We start from the raw sequence: 27,800 nt of genomic DNA on the forward strand, positions 1-27,800 counted from the left end.
TTTTTTTTTTTTTTTTTTTCTTATTATTATTATTATATTTTTAAACTAAAAAAATATATATATTTTTTACAAATTTTTAAAAAATTAAAGATAATTAAGAAAAATTCAATTTTCAAATATATTTAAAAAAAATTAAGAGCATTTTTAAACTTTTTAAATTTTTATAAATATTTAAAACCGAAATATAAAATTCAGAGATATTTAATAAATTACTAATATTGTAATTTTTTAAATCACCCAAAAATAACCAAAACGATAATTTTTAGTTTTAAATTGTGTGTGTAATAAATTTGCTAATATTAAAAAAAATGTCAAATAATTCACACTTTAAATTATTAAAATAATTTTATTGTTTTCCAAAATACATTAATAATTTCTCCAATATATATATATATATATATAAAATAAAACTTTAATATAACACCGAAATTATTATTAATACGTATAAAAATTAGAAATTACATCTCTGCTTTCATTTCCTATGGTGTTGTTAACATTATATATATATATATATATATATTTCTATTAACCAATTGATGTGTACAGTAAAAGAGTATTTTATTTGATCGAGGGTTTCCCGGAAAACGGAGGAGACGAAATCAATCAAGACTGCCTTCCGCCGTAGCGCCGCTGCCTGGTCTGATACGAAACCAGAGCCTCCACGAAATCCTGTTTCCGGAAATCCGGCCAGAGCGTCTCGGTGAAGAAGAATTCGGTGTACGCCGATTGCCAGAGCAGGAAGTTGCTGATTCGGAGTTCGCCGCTGGTTCTGATGAGGAGATCGGGGTGAGGAACCGCCGTGCATTTCGTTTCCAGTTCCTGTTCGATCAGGCTGTCGTCGATGTCTTCCACTTGGATCTCGTCGTTCTTCACCTTCCGAGCGAGGCTTCTGCAGGCTTGAACGACGTCGTATCTTCCGCTGTAACTCGCCGCCACGATGAGTTGGAGTTTTGTGTTGGATTTTGTTTCTTCCACCGCCGTGTTTATTAGCTTCTGTAGGGATTTGGGAAGCAGCGATAAATCCCCAATCACCGATAACCTAATTCCCTTGCTGTGTTTGATTTAATTAACGCAATTAATTAGTTAGTTAATTAACTAATTAATTTAATTAAAATATTAATAGAATTACCTGGAAGATTTTTCCATCTCAGATTTCAAAACTCTTTCGAATAAAAACATCAAAAAGTCGACCTCCCGCTGTTACCCAACAAAAATACATAATTAATTTATATAATAATAATTAAAAAATGTTTTAAATTTTATATATTGGTATTTTTTTTTTTAAGAAAATAATTATTTAATGGACTAGAGAAAATAAATTGATATTTTACCTTACAAAATAAATAAAATGCCTCTAATTATAGAATTTTTAAAAAAAATTAGAAGTTCTATTAGATTTTTTAAAATTTTAATTTTATGTTTAAATATAACAGTAAATTTTTCATTTAGTGTATGATGTTCCTAAATTATTAAAAAATTTAAATATATTAATATTTATTAGGTGTGAAATTAAAAAAAAAAGATTTAATAGGGATAAAAATTAAAAATAAAGACATCTAATATTTTTTAAAATTTAAAGATTTATTAGACATAAAATATAATTATCTAATTTAAATATTTTAATTATTTTTAAAATTTAGGCTTTAAAATCTATAAAATAAGCTTAAAATTTAACCAAATTGGAGAAAAATTAATTTTATGTCCATAAATCTATGAAATTTATTAAAATTTTAAAATTTAATGGATAAATTAGATATAAATTTAAATTTTATACATAACAAAATTATAAAATTTTAAATTTGTATTTTAAAAAATTCAAAAACTCAAAAATAAAATTTGTAATTTTAAAACTTTATCCTAAACAAATTTAACTAAATTTATAATTTAATAAATTAAAAGGGAAAACGGACCTTAGAGCGAAGCCAGTTATCATAAGAGAAAGCAAAAACGGTGAGTACTGGAATATCCAATTCCAAGCATAGGTCAACCATCTCCCTCAACGACCGTACGCCGGCGTCGTGCCCTTTGGAGTCCGGCAACTTCATCCGCCTTGCCCACCGCACATTTCCGTCCATAATCACCGCCACGTGTCTCGGCAGGAACTCCTTCTGCAGGCCCGCAGGCAACGCGGCTTCCTCCGCAGTCGGCGCGGCCACATCCGCCGCTCTAAGTCGGAGATTGGAGAAGCGGCGGCGGTCGGAGACATAGGGCTTTGGAAAAGCGCAACCGAAAACGAATTTAGGCGGCGGTAGAAGGTTGTCGATCGGGAGGGGGAAGCGGACGGAAAACATCGCCGGAATTAGAAGAAGAAGAGAGGAATTGTGAATTCCAAAAACTTGCGCAGGTTCGAATCGGCTATGGGCGCTTAAATCAATTAGGTCTGTGGATAGAGACAATTGAAACGACACCACAAGTGGAGACTGTGATGTCGTTCCGTGAGAATCTCACCAATTTGCTTTGATTTTTCGATTTTATTTATTAGAACACTGATTTATGATCGAAAAATAAATTTAAAAAAAAAATTATTCAACAATATCATTGTCTATTATTTATAATAATACAAAAATGTCAATATTTATATAATTTATTCTCAATTGTTTTTAATTATTAATAATTAACAAAAATAAATTAAATTTCATGTTCTTAAATTTTCAATTAAGTCTATAAATTTTAATATATATTGAATAAATCAATAACTCGTTAAATAAAAGGTTGAAACCTATTACAGCGTCCATAAATTGAATAATTAACTGTTTAATTTAATATATATATATTTTATTTATTTATTTATTTATTTATTTTCTATTTTTGTTTGTATAATTAGAAGTGGAGTTAGGGTGCGGACATCTGCCATGAGAGGCTTCTGGTTCTTATACTCTTTGGATCGCTTGTGATAATGAAAACCACATTTGTCATTTTCAGTTCCTCTTTAAATGTTGATCTTATAATTTTGATGTTTTTTTTTTTTCTTTTTTGGTATTTTTTCGACGACTTACCTTGTGGTTTGTATGTCGTGTGAGTTTAGCGTCGATGATTAGAGCTTATTTGGACATTTGCACTCGTGGAATATCGCATATACTTGAACCGAGTTAAAATTTAGTTCTCTTGAGTCGAGTAAAAATTAGGATCGTGTACTCTGTGTGAAAAATATCTTAACAGTTAACTCTATCTCTATAAATTGGCTGCAATCAAATATCTTAAGGAAAGAATATTGTTTGAGATTCAAATCACTCCACCAGCAAGATTAATCATGTCTAGCTTGAATGATTCTTGTTGATCAAATATCTTAAGGCAAGAACACTTAATTGAGATTCGAATCATTCCATAAGCAAGATTGATCATGTCAAGCTTTAATGATTCTACGTGCAACTTAAACTACATAGAATTGCTGCTTAATAGTGTTGGTTGATTTTGAGTCAGACTATCCAATTTTTTATAGCGATTGCGATAGTTGACTTGATTTGTTAGGAGTAGCTAGACTAAATCATGCCTATTCCCGAGCTTTTAGCCATCTCTCCATGTAGTCAAGAGAACGACTCGACCAAATCTTTTAGTTAACTCTGCAAAGCGTTTAGGAATTTGTACTAGTCACAATATTGTTGTTAACACGCTTGTTTTATCAAATTCAACGAATTTTTCAATAATTACTCTCTACTTACAAGCTGATAGCGAACTCAAATGTTTTTATTGAGGAATAGAACTTTCTAGGTGTTCTTAAAAAAAAAACAAATTAAAAGGAAAAAAAAATTAAAATTAAGAAAGAAAAAACAGAACTTTCTGGGTGTTTTTTTTTTTTGGGTATTTGTTATATTATTCGAAAATAATTTATAATTGTTTTTTACATAAAATTCGAATAATAAAAATAAAATTTCATTAAAAAAATTATACGACGTGACTTTTTAAAATTAACGAATTTTTATTTATTGTTTGAAAAAATTGAACCACAAATTACCTTTATTTGACCATATTGCCCTTTCAGGACTGGAAAATGACTCGATGGTAAATTACCGGTGATGCCCTTCCATTGGTTGGGCTGGTATTAGGTTTCATTTAGATTCAATTATTAACCTCTCATTATCAAATAATTATCAACGTGTGAAATTGCATTAATTTAATAAGAAATTTACATTCAATAATTTGAATCAGTCATAATATTTAAACCACTAAAAATTAATTAAATAAAATTATTTATCTAATAAAATATGGTAAGTAAAATTATCACATAATTCTTTATGGATCACTAAAAATTAATTAAATAAAATTATTTATCTAATAAAATATGGTAAGTAAAATTATCACATAATTCTTTATGGATTACTAAGGAATTTTCTTTTTTCTTTTTTAGAAAATATGGGAGATATTTATTTTGTCTGCATTGAGAAAAAATAAAAACAAATACACGTGTCACTCCACTGCCACGTGTCATTATATGCACATGACACGTGTTCGGACAGTAAGAAATTTCCATCACCATCACCCAAATGTTTCTTTAAATAATTTCTATTCCCCATTAAAGAAACTTTAGGGGTAGTTTGGGACATAACATAAAATAATATGTTTCTTTTTTAGTGTAAAGAAAAAATAAACAAAAACGGTAAAAAGTTATTATCTTGTAGTAATAATTCGTTTGAGGGTAAAAGTTGATTTTTTTTTATTTTTTTCTAAAAGAAAAATAGATCTCCAAACGACGCCGTATTTTGGAGAGATTCACGCATGGGCAGGGGAAGGCCAAGAGGCCGGTTGAGCGCCACGTATTCTCCCGCCACCATTCAATACCGCAATTGCGCTTATAGCCTCAACCCCGAGGCTAGATGTCGAAAAACCCTGAAAATGGCTCCGACGACGAGAAGTTTCTCATTTCCCAGAGTGATAATCGAGAAGGACACCGACTCCGAGCAGAGTTCGTCGGAAGAAGAGGATGATGAAGAACCTCTTCACGACGAAGACGAAGATGAAGGGGAGAATGGTAAAGATTCTGAAAATGACGGCCAAAGGATTGAGGAGGAGTCCAACAAGAAGGGAAAAGCCCCCATTACTATCAGTCTCAAGAAAGTGTGCAAAGTAAGTGTTCGATTCGAGGTTTTTCTGTTCGTTTTTGTCGATCACTGGTGTGAAGGTTTTGATCATTCGTGTTATTGGCTGGGGATTTAGAAAAATAATAATATTATCGTTGATTCTTTAGGTTTGTAAAAGGACTGGTCATGAAGCGGGGTTCAAAGGGGCTACGTACATTGATTGCCCTATGAAACCATGTTTTCTCTGCAAGATGCCTGGTGTGCGCTTAAATTTCCGATTCTCTTACGTTTAGTTTCTTGTTTCACTTCGCCTGCTGGGATTTCCAATTCTGAACCGAATGCAACAATCGGTTGATTTTTTAAATTTGGATGATTTTCGAGAAGTGTGTTCCTCAAACAGAGTTTTAGCGGATTGGATTCGTCAATTATACATTTGAACTGCTAGAATTTTATACATTGTCTGCAAGCCGTTGCAACATTAATTTTCGTTAGATGCTATAATGTGGGCAAGCTCGGCGTTAGAATTTTTAATGAGGATGACAAGGAGCTTTATGTAGACAATCGAGAGGGAAATTTTTGGAAGAGAACTATGAAATTTATTTAGTTCTCATCTAAGATGAACTACCTTCTTATATGGGGTTTAACATAATTTTGTACGGTCTTCTTCATTTTCTCATGCTCAATGTTTTATTTATCCCATCTTTGTGGAATATTCTGACTTGGGGTCTTTTATTACTCGTGATTTGTCAACTAATTGAAGGACATACAACAATGTCATGCCCGCATCGGGTGGCTACTGAGTTTGGTGTCATTCCAGCATCCCATAAGAATACTCGTAATGCACTTTTATATGTCTTTGAGCGGCAGTTTAAGCCACATATTCCTCCTGTAAGTCCGTTTCTACTTTTCTTGGTAATATTTATTTTCTTCTTTCATTTTTGATTCCTGGGAATAGTTTTTTTATTTTTAATGTAATTCATCAGCTCTAAGCTATCAAACTCTTAGCTGCGAGGTGCCTCCCTCCTTTTTTGCTCATCAAATTGGATTATTGCAAGTCATGCATTTTTAGTATGAGATTCGAAGCATTGAATTCTCCTAATTTTTATGCTTTATAAATTACAAAGTTCCTATTGTTATTATTTACTTTTATGAAACATTTAGCTTTTCTATATGCTGGTTATCAGTGGCAGATAGAATATATTTGTAAGGAACAATGTTTCAATTAATTGGAGTAATCGGTTCCTTTTCCTATTGGATTGGTAGTAATGGTAATGGAAAAATGATTGTAGTCACAAATTTTTAAACTTCTTTTCATTTCTTGACCCATCAATTTTGTAAGGCGTCCAACTATTATAAGGCCAAGTAGTCGTTCAGTGAAAGTGCCCTTATGCTGGCATGAAGACCTAACATTATCAGGGGGAAAAAAAAAACCCAGTCCCCTTTAGATGATCAGGTGTGCAGGACTTTAATAGCCTTCTTATTACTTGTCTGTTGAATGCTATATTTGTATGGTTGTTATACAGCTGTATTCCGTAATCACGGGATAATTTGTCTGTCAGTTTGACTGGTTTATGGTATCTTGTAGATCAAACCAGCATATGTGATCCCAGATCAAGTGAACTGTGCAGTTATAAGGTACCATAGTAGACGTGTAACGTGCCTGGAGTTCCACCCTACAAACAATCGGCTTCTTTTATCTGGAGACAAGGTGAATTTGATCTATACTGGTTTACTAAATATCCCAGTTTCTGTTCATTTGTTAGCCTTTTCGATAACCTCCAAGTAGAAACCTGATTGTCGTTTTTTTTTTCCCCTTTCTTTCCATTTTCCTTGTCTTATATATTACCTCAGAAAGGACAAGTTGGAGTTTGGGATTATGATAAAGTGCATGAGAAGGTAGTCTATGGAAACATACATTCTTGTATCGTAAATAACATGAGGTAATAATTTTCTCACGTAGTTTCTGATTTTTATCTCATTTTCTTGCTCATTAGAAATTGCTTTACTGGAGTTAAGTTATATCATGTAAACCGCAAACCGCACTCAATTTTTAATGGAAACATGACACCGAAATTATTTCAGGTTCAGTCCTACAAATGACGGTATGATATATGCAGCATCTTCTGATGGAACCATTAGTTGCACAGATATGGAGACTGGAATTTCTTCTTCATTAATGAACCTCAACCCTGATGGTTGGCAGGTCTTTATAACCCTTTTTTCCTTTCCATATCGCCTCGATCAAATTTTCCTTTTAGATCGCTTCCTCCACAAAGTTAGAAATAAAGGTCTTTTAGAGAAATCCCTCATGGAATTCAGTATTCATATTTTACAAGCCCTTCCCCAAGTGTGACAATACATCATTTCGAATTCCAAACATCTATATATATAAACTCGTGGGGGCTGGGAATACCCGTAAGAATGACTGTAACTTCAGTGTTGTCTTCTATAGGGCCCTAATAATTGGAGGATGCTATATGGCATGGATATCAACCCAGAGAAGCACGCTGTGTTTGTCGCTGACAATTTTGGTTTTCTATACTTGTAAGTGATTTCTTTCCATTTTCTGTTTGAATGATCAAAGATGCATCTTTCTTCTTTTTCTTTTTAGAACGTAATTGCTTATGAGACATGATGCACTTAGGGTGGATACAAGGTCAAACAACAAATCTGGGCAGGCTGTTTTGATCCATAAGAAGGGTAGCAAAGTTGTTGGACTGCACTCTAATCCTCTTCAACCTGATCTTCTCTTGAGTTGCGGAAATGATCATTTTGTAAGATAATTTGATCGTTTGTATTATTTGTTTAAATCTTCTGTTCTGTTCCACCGTAATTGTGCATGTGTGATGGATAGAGTTCCTTTAATAAGAACATCATGCAGTTTTTTTTTTATCATTTGCTTACAAACGCTACATTTTCATATTTCCATTAAAAATTTATGGATATCAGGCTCAAAGATTTCCAATATTTGATTGCATGTTACTGTCCATCATACTAACCACAAAAAGCTTCTGGATATCAGGCTCGAATATGGGACATTCGCCAATTAGTAGCTGGTTCTTCCTTGCACGATCTAGCACACAGACGGGTCGTAAATTCAGCTTATTTTTCTCCCATTTCTGGTTGCAAAATTCTTACAACATCTCAGGATAACCGCATTCGTGTATGGGACTCTATATTTGGCAACTTGGATTCACCAAGTCGAGAAATTGTGCACAGTCATGATTTTAACAGACATTTGACTCCTTTTCGAGCAGAATGGGATCCAAAGGTGATACAATCTCGCAACAACTTATTTATATGTTGATATTTGTTCTCTCTCTCTCTCTCTCTATCCTTCCCCCTTGCTGTCCCTTAGGAAATTTCAATTTGATATGCAATGCAGGACCCGTCTGAATCGCTTGCGGTTGTTGGTCGCTACATAAGTGAAAACTATAATGGAATTGCCTTGCATCCCATCGATTTTATCGACGTCAGCACAGGGCAATTAGTTGCTGAGGTAATGGATCCGAACATAACCACAATTAGTCCAGTGAACAAGCTACATCCACGGGATGACGTTTTGGCGTCTGGGAGTTCAAGGTTTGACATGAATTCATTTCTATATATATACATACACTCTTTTCCCATAATGTTATTATGATAGTTGGCTTTGGAACTCTCCAAATTTTAATAGATTAAGCTATGTCTATAAGAAATCTTCTATACTTCAACTATTCAATTCTCACTTGTTGCCGGGAGATTACTCCTCCCCTACAAGTTTATCCATTGATGCTATTAGCATTTTCGTTGTGCTTGCTCTCTCAGATCCCTTTTCATTTGGAGGCCAAAGGATGACCATGAACCAACAGAGCAGAAGGACGAAAGGAAAATCGTTATTTGCACCGGAACAGAGAAGAAACGCAAGCACAAGTCGAAAAATGATGGAAGTGATGACGATGATTCCGATGTCGATAAGTTCACCTCAACCCCGAAAGGTAAAAACTTAAAGTCAACGAAATCTGCAACTAAAATGAGTAGCACTCATCGCAGAATGAAACGTTAATTTAACTAACCCCCCTCTCCATTTCGAGTTCTACAACCCCTTATTTATCCCCTAAGTTCATAGAATGTTGTAGGTTTAGTTTGAATCACCATAGCCCCTTGGTAAGATTAACCCAAAATTAGCCACCATAGCCCTTAAGTTCATAGAAGATTTTAGGTTTAGGTTTATTTTGAATCACCAATGCATATTGCTTGTAATTTACTGCTTGATGTGCTCACTTTTTGGCTGCATTTTGGAGGCTGATACATGCACTCTCATATTTGTATGTATCTTAAAGCCATCCTCTTGTGTTGGTAATATAATTTCCAAACTTTGTGTGTGTTCATCTATTTATCTTCTTTTTTTCTTTTTAAAAAAATAGTATTAACCTTTAATTTTGAGTAATTTGGGGATCGTATCGTCTCTGAGTTCCCGTCTTTACTTTTATCTATATTTGCAAGTGTTCGGGTCAACTCAACTTATTTCACGGGACAACTCGTATGACTTTTTTAGATTTGGGTACCAAAAGAATATTCTATGATTAGTAATTGAGTTGATATAAGTAAATAGGTTTGTGTGTAAGTTTGCATCTTTCTTATATTGGAAAAGGGTGACAATACAACGAAACCGATCATGAATAGTATGTTTGTAACAACCGGGACACAATATTTCAAACGAAAGCCTTTATTGGTTCCTTAGTAACACCGTTTTGAACACAACAATTATCACTCTCGAACACAACATTACATTCTTAGATAGTTGTTACTCGAGCGTTTGCACATCTGTGTGTATATTCATACAAACCCGACCCTTCTATAAATCTTTTTTTTACTACAAATAACCAAAATATACACAAATTCCTACAAATTTTTACCAAAATTAAAAAATAATGTGTGTATATATAAATACCGATTTTAGGAAATAATTTTAATAATATATACATAGATGGAAGCTTTGTTTTAGAGGTTACTTGTTTGACAGATGGGTTCTTGCGTGCATGTGACCACGTACGTCTCTTAAATGAAGCTTACATACATCGTTACTTTCCAATAATACCCCTCGATTTTCTCCCTTTTTTTTTTATTTTTTCTTTTTCAGGGAAATTATTGTTACGTAACTGAATACGTAATCGCTTAGAAATTTTCAAAATTCATACTTTTTCTAGTATTTCCAAATATATACCTGGGAAGGCGGAATAAGGACAGAATCGTAAATGACCGTGAAAACTATAATTTATATTTCCAACCTCGAATAAAACCTCTCCTTTAATCAGATTTAATCATGCTTAGATTTTTTGTGGTGTAAATTAAATAGATATGTCATTTTGTTCATAGAAATCATCGATAGTTATAAATACGTTAACATGCAATGCTTCTCATTAAATTCCTCCAAATTTAAAGAAAATTTAAAAAATTATTTACTTGTTTCTTTTCTTTTTTATGACTTATTATTGGGTGTGGTAGCAACCCATCTTCATAAAAAAATTATCTTTTCTTAGAAAAATAAATAAATTATGGCTTATGGGCTATTATTATTATTATTATTATTATTATTTATTATCTTTTTAAAATTTTATGGGATTGGCCTAATTAGTCGGTGGATTTCATCGTCATAATTATTTTTTATTCCATAATTTTAAAAGAAAATTAGAAGGAAAAAAAAATTAATTTCACATAATTTTTTAGAGAATTAAAGTGAAATAATAGAATATTTAAAATAATAGTAATTTTAAAAGTAAATTATCTCCAAATCACTCACCAAAATTACTCGAGGTTAATTAAGATATTTTAAAGTCTTCCAAAATAAATCCAAAAATGGTCCAACACTGCCATTTTTTAATTAATAGTGATTTTAGACATTTAATTACCATATAAATTAAATAGATAATTTACGACTACTTTTAACCCTTACGCTATACTCTAATGATATTTTTTTTCTGAAAGCAAATCGTCTTAAAATTTTTTACGGTCTAAAAACACAATTTTTGAGCTGTTATAAATGGTACTAGAGCTTGACACTGGACTGTGTGCCAACGAGAACGTTGGACTCTAAGGGAACTGGATTATGAGATCTCATATCGGTTGGAGAGAAAAACGAAAACCTCTCTCTCGCAAATGTATCGATTGGAGAGGGGAGCGGAAACCTCTTCCTAGCACACACGTTTTAAAACCACGGACTGACTGTAATACGTAACGGGCCAAAGCTAATGGTATGTTTGAGCTGTTACAGGGAGTTTTACCACTTTTTCCCGCCCCCCGTTTGTACTCGTCGGGAAAAATGCACGTTCATCGTTGAGAAAACCTATTCAACAAATTTTGTAGAGAATGCTTTTGATTTTGACATTACAATTGTAACACGTTTTAAAAAATGGAAAATATTAGGGTTTTTTTTTTTTGTTATTAATTTATTTTATGAGCATAAATAAAAATTTATGCCGGTATGGATGGGAAAGGAGAAATTTGTTGGTTTTACTGTAATACACGTGTCAATAGCTGGAAAGATGACAACGCAACAGATTTCCAGAAAGGGGTAGTTTGGTAATTTCACGTTCTACTCAATTCGCGGCAACGAACTCATCCTCCGTCACTTCGTCTCTTCCTTCCGCAAATAAATAGCGTTAACTTGATTTGTAAGCCAATCTCCGTCCGTCTTCTGCCTCCGGTGCTGCGCTTGAGGTCTCAAACAGCGATAACCGGAGGGCGAACGCCAGAAGATTTGAATCTGTGTTTTCTTTAATGGCCGCTTCTAATGGAAGCGAGTACTTTGAATTGGAGATCAATGCGACCGATCAGTCGTTTTCGAGACCGTCCAATGCCGAATTAGTGGCAAGGGATGCGCAGGAGCTTTTATGGGCGGCGATTGAGAGGTTGCCGTCTCAGAAACAGTCGAACTTCGCATTGTTAACGCGTAATGCGTCGGAGATCTCTGCCTCCGAAAGCGACGACGGGTTTAAGAGAACGGAAACCATCGACGTACGGAAGCTCAATAAGAGCAAACGCGAACTCGTTGTCAAGAAGGCATTGGCAACAGAGGATCAAGATAATTTCAACTTGCTTTCTGGAATTAAAGAACGCCTCGATAGGTGATCGCCATTGAAATGATTTTATTTCTGATAAATCTCTCTTGAAAACTTTTGATGAGCGCCTGGTTAATTTCGTTAGGTTGTTGTTGATTATCTCGGATTTTCTTTAGTTGTTTGAAGAACGATTCCTCATTGTGATTAGGAAAACCGTCATAAATTGGCGGTACTTGAAAGCCTGGTCACATGTGATGCTAAAAATTTGACGAACGTGATTCGCGGATTTGCGATAACTTTTTAGCGCCTTACTTGATGTTCGATTTGGAAGCAGAGATGAATGTTCTTCCGATTCTTGATTAATTTTCTACTCGCGCTTCTTGATCTTTCATTTACGTTGTAATTATTTTTATTGAATTCATCTGATAGTAATTTTATTTTCGTTCACGTTTCTAATCACGCCAGGGCTGGAGTTGCGATTCCGAAGGTTGAAATTAGATTTCAGAACCTGAAAGTGGGCGCGGATGTGCAAGTCGGTTCCAGATCTCTGCCCACTTTAATAAATTATACATACGACGTGATTGAGGTACAACAGTTTCTTTTTAACCAATTTTGTTTAATCTTTGGCTCATCTATTGGCTATCTCAATTCGTACTCCATTTCTCCCGTTCATGCTTGCTCTTAATAATTTTAGCGTTAATGCAGAGTATTCTATCGAGTTTGAGAATTACGAAAAGCAAAAGACATCCATTAACAATTTTGAACGACGTCACTGGCATAGTAAAACCAGGAAGGTAAGATAAAATTGTTTTTTAAGGGTAATTATTTAGTTATGAATTTTTAGAACTATAAATTTACACAATATTCAAAATTTCGTAGATTAATTTTTAAAATCTTTTAATATGCCAATGAATTATATATATGTATGTATGCATGTATGTATTTTTTTAATAATTAATAATGTTAACTTAAAACAAACCGAAACAAAGTGATTTATTCATGGTAATTTATTTATAGTAAGAAAAATGATTTAAAGTGTTAATGAAAATCTAGGATGACATTGCTCTTGGGGCCTCCGGGTTCTGGAAGATCCACCTTGCTAAAAGCCCTTGCCGGCAAACTTGATAGGAATTTAAAGGTACATACTTTGTATTTATTATACACGAGGCTAAACCTTTTTTGGTTGGGTTTTTTTATTTAATTTATTTTACTTATTATTATTATTGGTTGGTTTAGAATTATAGAATGTTTTAACCATGGAAAATTATAAAATAAAAATTATCACATCAAATTTCATTTAAATAAAATAGCTATATATATATATACCCATCATAGTCTCACTGTATTTCCTTTCCTTAATATATCCCTGATATTTTATAAAAATTTAAATTTATCATTAATCTTTTAAAATGCTCAATTAAATCTCACCGAAATAATTGTCATATTTGGGTATATATCATCATGTTACTATAAAAGCTAAATTTTATTGAAGAGCGGAATTATGTGATGATTTCACTTAATCTTCTGCCATCTAACTGGCATGTGTATATACTCAATTAATTAATTGTTTTTTTTCCTTCTATTTTTTAACAAGTATCTAATTTAAAAATTTAAGTGTTAAGGGCAAAATTAAAAAGATTAAAAGATTAAGTAACTAATTCATAATTCTTTTAAAATGGCAATGTTATATAACTTTTTTTAAACTAAAAACGTTACATTATTTCAAAATCAATTACCAAATTATTACTAAGTTAAAAGAATTAAGAGTGTTGAGCTCAATTTTGTTATTTCAGCTAATTTCTTTACAGATTTATTTTTTTTAAATAATGAATTAGCCTTATATTTTAATTTTTTATTATATATCTTAACTTAACGGATCCTCATTGATTTGTCATTTCTCCTCCTAGAAAACTGGTAACATTACTTATAATGGACATCAGCTTGATGAGTTCTGTGTTCAAAGAACCTCTGCATACATTAGTCAATCAGATAATCACCTAGCAGAATTGACTGTACGAGAAACTTTGGACTTTGCAGCTAGATGCCAAGGTGCAAGCGAAGGCTTTGCAGGTTTGTATAGAGCAACATAGTTCATAGCTTTAGCTTGGTTATTTCATTACGGTACATCCAAATTGGTTTTCTTACTTCTCTCTTTTGTTGTAGAATATATAAAAGAGCTGTCTCACTTGGAGAAAGAGAGGAAAATACGGCCTAGTCCGGACATTGATGCATTCATGAAGGTCCTTATCTGATTTTATGTAGCGCTATCATTATGGAGACTCGTTTTTTTAGTAAATGAGGCGGGGATGTAGAGATTTGAACCTCCAACTCCAACTTAAAAGAACGTATTTTAATCTTGTAATTTTCCTTTTTCAGGCGTCATCTGTTAGTGGTAAAAAGCATAGTATTTTAACAGACTACATTTTAAAAGTGCTCGGTCTCGACGTATGCTCAGAGACACTGGTTGGCAATGACATGGTCAGGGGTGTCTCTGGTGGGCAAAGAAAAAGAGTCACTTCAGGTCTCTTTACTAATGAACTGTAGTGAAGAACAATTCATTCAACGACGTCACTGTATTTCAGCTACACGACAATTGTTACTAAGTTAAACCTCTTTTCGCACAGGGGAAATGATTGTTGGGCCAAGAAAAACGCTTCTTATGGATGAGATATCTACAGGACTTGATAGCTCAACAACTTTTCAAATTGTCAAATGTTTGAGAAACTTTGTTCATCAAATGGAGGCTACAGTCTTGATGGCTCTGTTACAACCTGCTCCCGAGACATTTGAACTGTTTGATGATCTTATATTATTATCGGATGGTTATCTCGTGTATCAAGGCCCTCGAGAAGAGGTGTTAGGCCTTTTCGAGTCATTGGGTTTTAAGTTACCACCTCGTAAGGGAGTTGCTGATTTTCTACAAGAGGTATTTTACATGATCATGTTTTTAAATTAGTAAATTGACATTTTATTGCATTTAGTTTGGCTAACTTGTTTTGTGGCAGGTCACGTCTAAAAAGGATCAAGCCCAATATTGGGCTGATTCTTCTCGGCCATATACATATATTTCTGTTCCCGAATTTGCTCAAGCATTCAAAACTTCCAAAATTGGGAAGTCTTTGGAGTCCAATCTTAATCCTCCATTTGATAAATCATTAAGTCATCCTTCAGCTTTGGCTAAAACAAAATTTGCTGTGTCAAGTAGTGAACTCGTTAAAGCTTGCTTTTTCCGAGAAATTCTTTTGATGAAGAGGCATAGTTTTCTGTATATCTTTAGAACATGTCAGGTATTTATTTATTTATTTATTTTTACTATTAATGTTTTGGAATCATTATATTTTTCTAACTCATTATTTCCATACATATGTTACGTAGGTTGCATTCGTTGGATTTGTTACATGCACAATGTTTTTAAGAACAAGATTGCACCCGACAGATGAAATAAATGGCAGCCTCTATCTGTCTTGCCTATTTTTTGGATTAGTGCATATGATGTTTAATGGATTTTCTGAGTTACCTCTTATGATATCTCGACTACCCGTCTTTTACAAGCAAAGAGATAACTTGTTTCACCCTTCTTGGACGTGGTCTATGAGTAGCTGGGTTTTGCGTGTGCCTTATTCAGTACTTGAAGCCGTCGTGTGGTCTTGTGTTGTTTATTATACGGTTGGGTTTGCCCCTAGTGCTGGAAGGTACCTCATCTAAGTTTTTTTTTTTTTTAAATCGCTTGAAATTCAACTAGTTTTCCTTCTGTGTTACTCATCGGCCTACTTCGAATTGATTTCAGGTTTTTCCGCTTCATGTTCCTACTCTTTTCAGTTCATCAAATGGCTATAGGTCTTTTCCGTCTGATGGCTGCTATAGCTAGAGATATGGTAGTTGCCAATACATTTGGTTCAGCAGCCTTGTTAGTTATATTTTTACTCGGTGGATTTATCATACCAAAAGGTAGGGCTTACATTTGTTTATGGAGAAAAAAAAAAAAAAATTGCTTAAACTACAATCCTAATCTGGATATATGATCATATTTTTTTAGATATGATTAAGCCCTGGTGGTCTTGGGCTTTTTGGGTGTCCCCACTGACTTATGGGCAACGTGCTCTTTCTGTCAACGAGTTTACTGCCACTAGGTGGATGGAGGTATGATACAATTACAATTACGTATGTTCTTTCCCTTTGGAACTTAGTTCAATTTTAATGTATATTACTGAAATATTTACAGAAATCTAGAACTGGAAATGGAACCGTTGGAGACAATGTTCTCCATGCATATAGCATGCCTAGTAGTGATTCCTGGTACTGGCTGGGTGTTGGTGTGCTGTTGGTTTATGCAATTTTTTTCAATAGTTTGGTGACTCTGGCTTTAGCTCACCTCCACCGTAAGTAAATAATAATCTTTTTTAAAAATATATTTTTATTCATAGATGATAAAACTCTCTGTCTTTTCATTATCTACAGCGCTAAGAAAAGCCCAGACTGTAATCCTAGCTGATACCAATGAAGCTGATTCTACTGCAAACAATCGTCAGTCATAATTTCTGTTCACATATGTATGCCTCATGAATTGGGCTTATTTCTTAATCCTCTTGAATCTATCTGCATCTGCAGGGGTTGAACAAGTTCCGAATTCAAGTCAAACATCTCCTCATGCTGACAGGAAAGGGAAAAAGGGAATGATTCTGCCATTCCAACCATTAACAATGACTTTTCACAATGTTAATTATTTTGTGGATACTCCCAAGGTTAGCTTCAAATTTAAATTTGTGTGTCTATGCCCTTCTAATTGCAACTCCTTGTTGAGGATCGTTGGAAGCAAGTAAGGAATACGTCTCCATTGGTACGAGGCCTTTTGGGGAAGCATCCAAAACAAAGCTACGAGAGTTTATGCAATTTATTTCCAATTTATTCAATTTATCCAATTTATTTCCAGGAAATGAGGCAGCAAGGAATACCCGAAAAGAAATTGCAACTCTTATCAAATGTGAGCGGTGTATTTTCACCGGGGGTTCTTACAGCATTAGTTGGGTCAAGCGGAGCAGGAAAAACTACATTGATGGATGTTCTTGCCGGTAGAAAAACGGGTGGATACATTGAAGGTGAAATTAAGATATCAGGCTTTCCAAAAGAGCAACGCACTTTTGCTAGAATATCAGGGTACGTAGAGCAAAATGATATACACTCCCCTCAAGTAACAGTTGAGGAAAGTCTTCAATTTTCATCCTCTTTACGTCTTCCTAAAGAAATCAGCCAGAAGAAACGAAAGGTACAAACATTTTGAATTTCATTAGATTCTTCTTTACAGTTTTTCCATCGCCCGAATGACCCAAATGCTATTTTAATGCACGCTTTCAGGAGTTTGTTGAAGAAGTTATGAGTTTAGTGGAGCTTGATACTCTTAGGCATGCATTGGTCGGTATGCCAGGTAGTACTGGTTTATCGACGGAGCAGAGAAAACGCCTAACAATTGCAGTGGAGCTTGTTGCAAATCCTTCCATCATCTTCATGGACGAACCTACTTCTGGACTTGATGCTCGGGCTGCAGCCATTGTAATGCGAACCGTTCGTAATACAGTCGATACAGGAAGAACTGTCGTTTGTACAATTCATCAACCCAGCATCGACATATTTGAAGCATTCGATGAGGTTAGACGCTAAACCCTCTATGTTATTATATAGTTATTGCTCGGTCGACTGTTTTTCACCGACTTTTTCTGCAGTTACTTCTAATGAAACGAGGAGGACGAGTTATATATGGGGGAAAGTTGGGAACACATTCGCAAATAATGATAGACTATTTTGAGGTAAGATTACATCAAATCCATATCTTATTGGCTCAAATAATATTAATGTTTGCATCATTATTAGGGAATTGGTGGAATATCTCCAATACCAGAGTCTTACAATCCAGCTACTTGGATGCTTGAGGTCACGACACCCGCTGCTGAGCAGAGAATTGGCAGAGATTTTGCCGACATATATAGAAACTCCGACCAATACAGGTGTGCTGTTATATTATAACATGATATTTTGGCTTCTTTTTTGGTACAATATCTAGACGTATTTCTTTGCGTAGGAACGTGGAAACTTCCATCAAGCAATTTAGTGTTCCCCAAGATGGCGAAGAGCCACTTAAGTTCAATTCCACCTACTCCCAAACCACATTATCCCAATTCCTCATTTGCCTTTGGAAGCAAAGACTTGTTTATTGGAGGAGTCCCCAATACAATGTCATGAGATTATGTTTCACCGCCATAAGTGCACTAATCTTTGGTTCTGCTTTCTGGGATATCGGTATGAAAAGGTAGAGTTCTCTCTTTTTCTTAAACAAAAAACAAATTGTAGCATTCATATTAAATTAATGGCGCAATGAAATGTTGGACAGGAATTCAACTCAACAACTGCTTGTTGTAATGGGAGCGTTGTACTCCGCATGCCTGTTCCTTGGAGTTAATAACGCTTCTTCTGTACAACCAATCGTTTCAATTGAGAGAACCGTATTCTACCGTGAGAAAGCTGCAGGAATGTATTCTCCAATTGCATACGCATTTGCACAGGTAAACCAATTCCATTTTTGCATGATAATGTTGGATGGATGAATGGATCCGATCCTGAACAATCCTTAATAACAGGGTTTAGTGGAGGTTCCATACATTTTCACGCAGACCATATTGTTTGGTGTCATCACATATTTCATGGTTAATTTTGAAAGAAATGCGGGTGAGTAGACTACTTCAGAGCACTCTTTTAATGCCTCTATCTATCCTCTATTTTACCCTTCTGTGATGAAACTCTGCTTGGAAATTTGCAGGGAAGTTCTTTCTCTATCTGCTCTTCATGTTCTTGACCTTCACGTATTTCACCTTTTATGGTATGATGGCGGTGGGGTTGACTCCTTCGCAGCAAATGGCGGCGGTTGTCTCTTCTGCATTCTACTCTCTCTGGAATCTTCTCTCCGGCTTTCTCGTTCCAAAACCAGTAAGCAAGTTTAATTCTCTACATAATATAGAATTGTTGATATCTTGTTCCAAAACCAGTAAGAAGTTTAAGTCTTTGTCTATAGAATTGTTGATATCTTGTTCTAACACACAAAATACACAACCAAAATGTTACCAGAACATTCCGGGATGGTGGATTTGGTTCTACTACATCTCACCGGTGGCGTGGACATTGAGGGGTATTATAACCTCACAGCTTGGTGACGTGGAAACCATAATAGTGGGACCAGGTTTCAAGGGGTCTGTGAAGGAATACTTGGAATCAAGTTTGGGGTATGGGCCTGGTATGGTCGGAGTTTCGGTTGCGGTGCTCATTGCCTTCATCCTCGTTTTCTTTTCCGTCTTTGCTCTCTCCGTCAAAGTCATCAATTTTCAGAGGAGATAAGATAGGAAACCCATTTACATATATATATATATATATTCAGGGGAGTTCAGATAGGAAAGCCATTTATATATAGATATCTATATATATGTCCGTATTTTCAGAGGAGATAAGATAGGAAAGCCATTTTTATATATATATATATATATATATTTTCAGCGGCTATAAGATAGGGAAGCCATATATATAATATATATATATATATGTGCGCTTTCAAATTGAGATCACTGTATTTCCATTTATTTATATATATAAAATTATATTTAATTTATATATATATATACCTAAATAATAACAATAATAATAAATCCTATGTTTTTGCTCCGCCCGTGCATAATTTATTTATTCGGTAATAAAGAAAGAATTAACCCACACGTGTCAGCTTTCTTAGTTGGGTTTTATTTATTCGGTAATAAAGTATCAAATATTTAATAAGTTAAAAAGATTTATTAACTTATTTGATATTTTTAAAAAATTAAGAATTAAAAAAAAATGAAGAAAGTAGTATGAAATTAGGATTTAGGCTGTTGGTCTGTGGGCTATAAATGTTAAATCTAATCGGCCGATTTACGTGTGACCATGGATAGAGATTCATCATTGACGTCAAAAACCAGTTCTCACGCTTTCAACCTCGACCCCATTACCATCTACCACTTGTTTTCTCCCAATTCCTCAAACCTCCATCTCTATCCCCCTTCTACTACCTAATTAGGGTTCCCGATTTCTTCGATTTCTTGCCTCGGAATTCTTCGGAACGCCACAAACTTCGTTCTCATTCCCGATTTTCGAGCTGTTTTTATAAATTCTAGCATCGGTTCCCATGAAGAACCCTAGGAATAGGAAGAAGAAGAAGAAGATCCCGGCGGCTTTGGAGCCGGCCGCTGCTATTATTGTTGCCAAAGATGACATTAACGCCGTCGGCGCGGTGACCGAGGCGTTCTCGGCGGCTTCTTTGAACGATCCAGCAGCGCCTGCTTCTCGTGAAGCTAGGGTCGGCTCGAACGAAGATGCTGATGCTTTTGATTCTGGCTTCGGCGACTGTATCGATGATCTGACAACGACTTCGTCGTCCAGCGCGATCACGGCTTCGTGTTCGAGTTCGTATTCTTCGGAGGATGTTTTAGATTATAAGGGTTATATGGGGAAGAAGCAGAAGCGGATCGTTGCTTCCACGGGAACAGTATCCACTGTTTTAGGGAAGGATTATGTTCGGTCGTCCTTGAAGAGAGATTCGAGGAATAAATTCATGGAGTTTGACCATGGGAACATTTCTCAACAGGAGGCGGAGCAGTTCCTTTGCTCCATGCTTGGAAACGAGTGTGAACTGAGCATGGCCGTCGTAAGAGATGTGCTCTGTAAGTACCGTTCATATTCCTCATATCCCTTTCCTTAACGCGCTAAAGTTTATGGGAGAAATATTTAGATGTAATGGCGTGTGAATGGCAAACGATGCTATTTTTCCAGCTTGACTCATATTTGTTCGATGCATATTAATAACCTAAAAGTCATCCGCATATATCTGTAAATCGAGTAGATTATCTAATGTGGCGATGTAGGATAGATTATAAGTAAACTTCAAGATACATATTGAATCATCTGAAGAACACGGGTTAGCCATTCACAACTCTGTAGGTTCCACAAAAGATTTACAAAGATAAACAAGAAGGAGATAACTAAAATTAAACTTGGCTCCCAAAAGGTTCACAATGTAAGGGTATGCATCATTTTTTTTCCTACCTTGAGAGAAAGAATACAGACATCATATCAAGGCTGTAACTAAACCACATTGCAAATTTCAGGTTCCAATGCTCCAATTGGGAGAGAAGTTTCTAGGGAAAATATTTAGTTAGAACATCTTAAGTCCACCTTGTTTTGGAGCCATTTGTAATCCCCATTGGCTTGGGGATGTACCCCTATTCCCATGGTTCCATTATTTCATTGCTAATGAAAAGTCGTCTCCTATAGAACAATTTTGGTAGAAAAAGGGTTGACGATCAAGTTATTATTAAGGTCGTCGGAAGAGGTGTGAGCTCTTTCCAAGTTTCATGTCCCTCGTTTGGGTGTCTATCTCAAAAGACGTTTATAATTATCGTCTCTGTTACTTTTGGAATTACTGTTTTGGTGTTTTTCATGTTGTAACAAACTTAGATATTAGTTTTGTCGGTTCCTTGACTATCCAGTTTTGTCTCTGCAGGTCAATGTGGATATGATGTGGAGAAGGTACTGTGAGTTTACTACTTCTGTATATTGATTTTCTTCTATAATATTGTGTTGTCTGAAGTTTTCTACAGAATGTAACTTATTTGGGTCCTATTTACTACGTGAATATTTACTGTAGACATGCTAGATAATAATTTTTTTACTACCATGTTTTGTAATTCTAATTATGGGTTTTATCTAACTTCCCAGGCTTTAAATGTTTTACTTGATTTAGCTGCCCCTAGACAGTCTGGAAGTGATAGGTACTCACGTAATGGTGCTAACTTCGAACAAGATTTGAGATCTCCAGTTGAACAGATTGAAAATGTGAGGAAGATTTTTCCCCTTTTTGAAAAACCTTCTGCATTCAATCATGCAGATAAATATGCTTACTATCTGCTATATAATTTACACTCATCTTTCTGAAATATGGAATCATTTGAATTTTGTGGACAGTCAATAGATCGTGCATCCGATTCTACCTCCTATTCGTCTGAAAGTGAATTTCAAGAGAGTATATGGTCGATTGCTGCTGGTTGTAGGTAACTTGGTTTTTTTATTACTGTTTCTGTATTTAACCTCAATGAATTGAACATATAGTAGTACCTTTGGGTTCAACCTGACCCATCTATCATTCTAAATGTCTTTTGAGTTTTGAAGCGCCTGAGATAACATCCTTGGACATTGCTCTGTATTTTGAACTCGCAAGGTCTCATTCAAATCAAAATCGTGTTTTAAAAATAGGAATGATGTGAAGGTTCTTGGTGGTTCCGAAGTCGAAGAATCACAGCCCTCAAGACGTATTGAATCTGAGCTCCCTCAGACATTGTTAGAGACTTTATTCAACGTTCCGAGAAGTCCTGAATATGAACCCAGCGCCATGAATTGGAGAAGTATGGTTAAGAAAATGCAATCTCTGGGACCTGCCATTGATGTCACTGCCTTAAGTTGTGTCCAGGATACTTGTGACAATAAAGGTAATTTTGCAACTTCTTTATGTTATTTCTTTTGTATTATACTCTTTCCATCCTGTCCTTTTCATCAATTATGTAAAGAAAATTGAATCAAGCTAAATTTGTTTGTTGAGATCTTCCTAACTTTAGCTACCAATTGTGTTCAATGTTACAGCTAAAGATGACTATCAGTTCTACAGGAAAAATGCAAATCAGCATTGGGATTCCGCGAAATCCTATTACCAGAAGGTAATATACTTTTAGTACTTTACAGGCTTTTAATATCGGAACGAGTTTAGACTTATATATGGTCGCATTTTTCTTTAGGCAACAACGACGTATACAAAAGGAGAACGCAGTTATGCATCTTACCTATCAGAGCAGGTTTGTTCGCGTCAAAACGAATCTGCGTAATTCCAGCACGTGCATGGTTCATTTTTCTGGCTTTTTTTGTGTGTGTAGATTTTCTTTGTTGAATCTGTTCTGGCTTGTCCATTTATTTTATGAACTTCTCAATTAAATTAAGCGGATAATTCAGAAATCTTTTTAATCACCCTGTCCCTGTGAATGGTCAGTAAAATAACGTAGATTTTGATGAGAATAGCATACTCAGCTTAACCTATTGATTGTGCAGGGGAGAGCGCAAGCTAGACAGGCGCAGAAGGCTGATGACAAAGCAAGTCACAATATATTTATAGCCAGGTAATCCTATTGCTTAAAACTTAAAAGCTCCGCAATTTTCGTTTTTAAATGTGAAATTAAACAACCATTACTGATTGTTGCAGAAATAGAGAGATAGCGAATGTGATAACAATTGATTTGCATGGGCAACATGTGAAACAGGCAATGAGGCTTCTTAAAATGCACCTCCTATTTGGATCTTATGTTCCCTGTGAGTATACCACCTGCCAATACCTATGTTTTTATGCACTCCTTCCTGGTTCACGATAAATTTTTATGTTCACTGTTTTGCTCACTATATTTTTTTTTTTGTTTTGGAAAAAATCATTTTTACCCTCGTACTTGGCTCACTCAGTCAATTTTGACCTCATCTTTTCAAACTTCATCAAATTGAAACCTATACTTGAATAACTGGTGATGGGTGAGAAATTAGTACCCCTCCACAACACAAATTAGAAAATTCCCTTAGAACAAACTGATAGCTTACAAAACTTATGATAAATAACGTCCAACTCGATCAATTCACTTCACTCGATTCCGACAAAAATACTTTCATCCAACTACCATATATATATATTAAAAGAAAGATACATAACTTAGTTTAGGGGGTAATAATTTTTCATACTCATTCAAGTTTGAGTTTGATTTGATAAAGTTGAACGTCAAAATTGACTGTGAGCCAAGTAGAGGGTTAAAAATGGGATTTTTTTTCTTTGTATTTGCTATTGTAGCCATTCAGTCCCTGAGGGTTATCACCGGATGTGGATCTCATGGTGTAGGAAAATCAAAGCTGAAAACTTCGGTATGTGTTATATACTAAGCCTAGATGTTGTGGGTTTGGAGAATCATCTAATACTAACTTGGCATATGTTGTGTTGTTTGAGGGAATCATATAATGTGTCAACATTTTCGATGGCGCAGGTAATCAAACTCCTAGAAAATGAGGGTATCAAATGGAGTGAAGAGAATCGGGGAACCGTACTGATCAAGCTCAGTGGTTACAGAGAGTTTAACTTTCTGGATTCTCATAGCGATACCGAGTAAGATTTCTACTAATTCATTGAAATGTCCAACAACACATATAAATGTATGTATGACACCTTTTTAGCGCATAACGCAATTGATGAAGGGAAGGGCATTGGAGCTCGTTGTGTGAACATATAGAAAGTGGGTGTAGTTACACAGTTAGGCGAACAACTTAAATTAGGCCTCTAATAAACCATATCTAGTGTATAACTCGTAGTTATGCCCCTACACCATTTTTCCTTGCCCTTTGTAAGTTTAATCGACAAACTAAGTTGGCTTTTGCTGATTGAATGGTCATGTATTGCCTTTGTTGTTGTACCCTGTAGTTCTCCCCCTCCTTATATATTTCTGATTCTCTTTCTAGATCACTTTGATTGATAGATGCAATAGGAAAGATGTCATTTACCCTAAGATAAGATGGCCCATTACCTGAGATTGGTTATATATAGATTGCATTATAACATTCCCATGCTTGATCAATTCAAGGATAATAATGAGTATAGTTTAATAACCAAGGAATTCAAGAGGTTTTTTGAACTCAAGGTTTTTTATGAATCTATTTCTTTAAAATCAAGTAATCAGATTTGATCTCATGATTTGAGTATTATTAGTCCTATGAAGCTTTGATTGTTAGTGAGCAATTTATTGAACAATGGGGTTTTTTTTATAATAATAATAGTCAAATATTTAGAAATGGAGTCTGATTTAGAACTTTTTCAAGGCTTCCAATTTGATAAGATTGCTGTAAAATATGAAATAAAGAATTAAAATATTCTTGTCTAGTCTAGTTCACGTCTTTAAATTTTAAAATTTAATGAAACAGTAAAGTAATATAAACCTTCATTACTCATCCGTATAAATGTGTCAACCTTCATCCTTCTAGTCTTTTCTCCTTTTGTTGACCAGGGACTTTGTATATATACTTATCTCTTTCATATTGTTTTATTATGCAAACATTAAAATTGAGAAACAGATCACTTTTATAAAAATCTCAGCCGCATAGGTCCACTCCTGTGGTTGAACCAACGGTCATGAATCCCTTAAATCCAATCGATCCCTGTGCTAATGAAAACCATCTCGACGACTCTAATTGTTCCGTCACATACAAAGTCGACAAGCAATGGAATCTGGAAAACCACTCTCATTTTACTTTCTATCTCAGCTACGGAAGACATTGAAACTCTGGGAGAGGAACGAATGAATCAGTAGACAGAAACGGAAGTATCTTGAGGAGCTTCGGTTCAATGAAGAATAAACGGCCAAAGTCAGATGAGGAAGGGGTAAGATGACAACTGGCGACGATTAAAGCAATATGGAGGTCTGGAATATTCTTAGCAAAAGCTTCCATCCAGTTCGTTAATCCAGCAGGTGAACGAAAATCTACTTCTGTAAAGAAGATGACAGAGCTAGAGGAATTGACAAAGGGTTTTTTGAGAACGCAGACAGAACCGAAACGAAGGCGGAGGCGATTCTCAGTTATTCTGTTTTTCCTAGGCTTTTTAAGACTGTTGCTCATGGCGAATAAGAAGAATCTTTATGAACTTTGATAGTGTCCATCATTAAAAGGTTAACAAGGTTAAAATAAAGGATAATGTTAGCCGTCCAATTTCATTGAGTGGGAGGATCACGAAAGTACCTACTTGCCAAACAATGGGGATTTACGAGAACAAAAGACAGTAAACTCCGAACGTAAAACATTACTATAAATTAAGAGAGAATCCATTGTGCACCAAATCTATCGTAAACAGCATATAAAAAAGAAAAGAAACGCAAACTATGTAATGCTTGAATGGAAAAATAAATGGCCACCTGTCCGTTGTCATCATAGAGGGAGTTCACCGCTGTCAGCGATCACAACTTTGCTCTTAGGTGTTCCGTTCTGACTTCCCTCAGCCTCCACTTTATAAACCACGTCCATTCCAGACAACACCTTTCCAAACACAACGTGTCTACCATCCAACCTGTGTATCATGTTCTTACTCAAACCATCGCCTTGTTTTTAGTGATCTAACAAGAAAATAACGTATGCCAGACAGATATTTACCAGCTAGTTGTCACTGTAGTGATGAAAAATTGTGAACCATTTGAATCTGGACCAGCGTTTGCCATAGACAGAAGGCCTGCATATGTTATAAAGTGAGTCTTCAATTTCCTACAATGTTTATGGGACCATTTGAATGCCTTAACACGGAAGGGTATGGTTGATCTTTTACCTGGGCCAGTATGCTTCAGCTTGAAATTCTCATCAGCGAACTTCTCTCCATAGATTGATTCTCCACCTCTTCCATCGCCGTGGGTAAAATCTCCTCCTTGAATCATGAAGCTGGGAATAATCCTGTGGAACGCAGTGCCCTTGAAGTGTAGAGGCTTTCCGCTGTGCCCAACACCCTTCTCACCTGAAAATCGAAATCATAAAGAGTTGCTGAATCAGAGACCTAAGATTAGGAAAATGTCCGAGTACCCATTGCTTGCTGTAATTAAATCCATCTATTAAAACGAACCAGCTTTTACCTTAAAATCTATGAGGGGGTTACGAGGGAAATGAAGTTAGAGCCTTACAGTAGGGCATCAAATTTATTTGACGGGATTACGAAGGAAGTGGAGTAGAGTCTTAGAAGAGGGAATATTTTGTACTACACGTTACTATGGCATCGGTAACTCGATTCAATATAATTGTTAAGAAGATCTCTTTATTCTGACTTATACAAGGTAAATCCTCAAACTCAACTACTTGAGAATATATATAATTTAAATCAGAGTTATCTCCTTACCCGTGCATAGAGCTCGGAAATTTTCTGCAAAATCACACAAGAAATAGTCAGGAATTTATTTGGTGTACATAACATCACTGATAGTCCTAACCACAAATAATTAACGTACCAGCGGTTTTAGGAACAGCCTTCCCGAAAAGTCCCATCTCGATTCGACCTGCAAGAGAGTTATCATCTAAATTTTAACATTGAGAATGCTCTAGTTAAAGAACCGCAACAAAATATATTCCGTTAAACTCTAAAGAGTAATGTCTCCGATTATAATTGCCTTCGCAGAAATGGGCGTTAAGCTTTCCTTTACATCCTTCATTGTATCACTAGGCGCAAATATCATTCAAATAATATGACCAAGTCCAGCCAATCGCGACAAACTATTGAGCATTATACAATTTACTATTATGGAAAATATGTCTAAACATTATATCACGCTAAACACCATTTCATAACTGCATTAAGCATGTAAATCAGGTATGGCTTTACATTGTGCCACCACAGAATAAACAATATGAATGTAGTTAAACTAATATTTAACTAAGAAATCTTAATCTATAAAGCACGAGAACGGAAATCGAGCATGCGATACAAAATTAGTTAAGTTAATTTAGGTTTATCAATGTTATCCTAAGATAATGCGAAGTAGTTCTAGCAAAGAAATGGAAATCAAACGTGCCGCTGCACTCCATTCCTATTCTAATTCACACTATTTCAATTTAGACCAAAAAAAAAAAAAAAAAAAAA

General features: G+C 35.1%; 5 protein-coding genes across 7 annotated transcripts in view; 3 read left to right on the forward strand and 2 right to left on the reverse strand.

Annotated features, from left to right (window-relative positions):
• Positions 1–445: 445 nt before the first annotated feature.
• Positions 446–2,355, reverse strand: LOC111448184 (dehydrodolichyl diphosphate synthase 2). The gene is made up of 3 exons (XM_023087643.1): positions 1,911–2,355; positions 1,130–1,197; positions 446–1,051 (listed from the first exon to the last, which is right to left on the reverse strand). Exons 1-3 carry the CDS (start codon positions 2,289–2,291, stop codon positions 604–606), a joined length of 897 nt encoding a protein of 298 aa, XP_022943411.1. The 5' UTR covers positions 2,292–2,355; the 3' UTR covers positions 446–603.
• Positions 2,356–4,765: 2,410 nt separating this feature from the next.
• Positions 4,766–9,389, forward strand: LOC111449106 (protein DAMAGED DNA-BINDING 2). Its single transcript, XM_023088972.1, has 11 exons — positions 4,766–5,061; positions 5,183–5,273; positions 5,776–5,903; positions 6,601–6,723; positions 6,867–6,955; positions 7,098–7,218; positions 7,468–7,559; positions 7,660–7,789; positions 8,038–8,286; positions 8,401–8,597; positions 8,823–9,389. Exons 1-11 carry the CDS (start codon positions 4,831–4,833, stop codon positions 9,058–9,060), a joined length of 1,689 nt encoding a protein of 562 aa, XP_022944740.1. The 5' UTR covers positions 4,766–4,830; the 3' UTR covers positions 9,061–9,389.
• A 2,277-nt stretch (positions 9,390–11,666) lies between these two features.
• LOC111449097 (ABC transporter G family member 31-like) lies at positions 11,667–19,703 on the forward strand. Its single transcript, XM_023088956.1, has 24 exons — positions 11,667–12,121; positions 12,521–12,641; positions 12,761–12,849; positions 13,109–13,193; positions 13,963–14,125; positions 14,219–14,295; positions 14,432–14,576; positions 14,680–14,981; positions 15,061–15,342; positions 15,431–15,747; positions 15,843–16,003; positions 16,092–16,195; positions 16,278–16,434; positions 16,514–16,579; positions 16,664–16,797; positions 16,986–17,318; positions 17,408–17,698; positions 17,773–17,856; positions 17,921–18,054; positions 18,129–18,356; positions 18,438–18,609; positions 18,685–18,772; positions 18,864–19,030; positions 19,169–19,703. The coding sequence occupies exons 1-24, from the start codon at positions 11,775–11,777 to the stop codon at positions 19,433–19,435; spliced, it is 4,314 nt and encodes a 1,437-aa protein (XP_022944724.1). The 5' UTR covers positions 11,667–11,774; the 3' UTR covers positions 19,436–19,703.
• A 289-nt stretch (positions 19,704–19,992) lies between these two features.
• LOC111448772 (SMR domain-containing protein At5g58720) lies at positions 19,993–24,507 on the forward strand. 3 transcript variants are annotated; one of them, XR_002711477.1, is made up of 12 exons: positions 19,993–20,787; positions 21,627–21,652; positions 21,842–21,958; positions 22,088–22,173; positions 22,376–22,608; positions 22,760–22,833; positions 22,912–22,968; positions 23,219–23,286; positions 23,370–23,476; positions 23,621–23,686; positions 23,997–24,067; positions 24,187–24,201. XR_002711477.1 is itself a non-coding variant. In XM_023088508.1 (11 exons), the coding sequence occupies exons 1-11, from the start codon at positions 20,253–20,255 to the stop codon at positions 24,307–24,309; spliced, it is 1,497 nt and encodes a 498-aa protein (XP_022944276.1). In that variant the 5' UTR covers positions 19,994–20,252; the 3' UTR covers positions 24,310–24,507. The 3 variants fall into 3 exon arrangements, 2 of the variants coding, with proteins under 2 accessions (XP_022944277.1, XP_022944276.1); XM_023088508.1 differs by lacking the exon at positions 23,621–23,686 and having other exon boundaries at positions 19,994–20,787; positions 24,187–24,507; XM_023088509.1 differs by lacking the exons at positions 23,997–24,067; positions 24,187–24,201 and having other exon boundaries at positions 23,621–23,804.
• Positions 24,508–25,959: 1,452 nt separating this feature from the next.
• Positions 25,960–27,800, reverse strand: part of LOC111448466 (peptidyl-prolyl cis-trans isomerase CYP20-1) — a 2,561-nt gene continuing 720 nt past the window's right edge. The window contains exons 3-7 of the mRNA XM_023088098.1: positions 27,172–27,219; positions 27,063–27,086; positions 26,505–26,687; positions 26,336–26,411; positions 25,960–26,252 (exon numbers count right to left, since the gene is read on the reverse strand). Coding sequence (XP_022943866.1) covers positions 26,114–26,252; positions 26,336–26,411; positions 26,505–26,687; positions 27,063–27,086; positions 27,172–27,219 — 470 coding nt within the window. The 3' untranslated portion in view covers positions 25,960–26,113. The remainder of the gene's footprint in view (positions 26,253–26,335; positions 26,412–26,504; positions 26,688–27,062; positions 27,087–27,171; positions 27,220–27,800) is intronic.

This window comes from Cucurbita moschata, unplaced genomic scaffold, assembly GCF_002738365.1.
Source record: "Cucurbita moschata cultivar Rifu unplaced genomic scaffold, Cmos_1.0 Cmo_Scf00010, whole genome shotgun sequence".
NCBI lineage: Eukaryota > Viridiplantae > Streptophyta > Magnoliopsida > Cucurbitales > Cucurbitaceae > Cucurbita > Cucurbita moschata.

Excerpts from the sequence above, each read along its gene's own strand:
- LOC111449097 (XM_023088956.1), top strand. The coding sequence starts at position 11,775 with ATGGCCGCTTCTAATGGAAGCGAGTACTTTGAATTGGAGATCAATGCG. Across the intron at positions 14,126-14,218 it reads TGCAAGCGAAGGCTTTGCAG|AATATATAAAAGAGCTGTCT; the intron begins GTTTGTATAGAG and ends CTTTTGTTGTAG. Across the intron at positions 16,435-16,513 it reads GGCTTTAGCTCACCTCCACC|CGCTAAGAAAAGCCCAGACT; the intron begins GTAAGTAAATAA and ends CATTATCTACAG.
- LOC111448184 (XM_023087643.1), bottom strand. The coding sequence starts at position 2,291 with ATGTTTTCCGTCCGCTTCCCCCTCCCGATCGACAACCTTCTACCGCCG. Across the intron at positions 1,198-1,910 it reads ATAACTGGCTTCGCTCTAAG|CGGGAGGTCGACTTTTTGAT; the intron begins GTCCGTTTTCCC and ends GTTGGGTAACAG. Across the intron at positions 1,052-1,129 it reads GAGATGGAAAAATCTTCCAG|CAAGGGAATTAGGTTATCGG; the intron begins GTAATTCTATTA and ends AATCAAACACAG.
- LOC111449106 (XM_023088972.1), top strand. The coding sequence starts at position 4,831 with ATGGCTCCGACGACGAGAAGTTTCTCATTTCCCAGAGTGATAATCGAG. Across the intron at positions 5,274-5,775 it reads TTTTCTCTGCAAGATGCCTG|GACATACAACAATGTCATGC; the intron begins GTGTGCGCTTAA and ends AACTAATTGAAG. Across the intron at positions 8,287-8,400 it reads GAGCAGAATGGGATCCAAAG|GACCCGTCTGAATCGCTTGC; the intron begins GTGATACAATCT and ends TATGCAATGCAG.
- LOC111448772 (XM_023088508.1), top strand. The coding sequence starts at position 20,253 with ATGAAGAACCCTAGGAATAGGAAGAAGAAGAAGAAGATCCCGGCGGCT. Across the intron at positions 21,653-21,841 it reads GTGGATATGATGTGGAGAAG|GCTTTAAATGTTTTACTTGA; the intron begins GTACTGTGAGTT and ends CTAACTTCCCAG. Across the intron at positions 23,287-23,369 it reads CACAATATATTTATAGCCAG|AAATAGAGAGATAGCGAATG; the intron begins GTAATCCTATTG and ends TGATTGTTGCAG.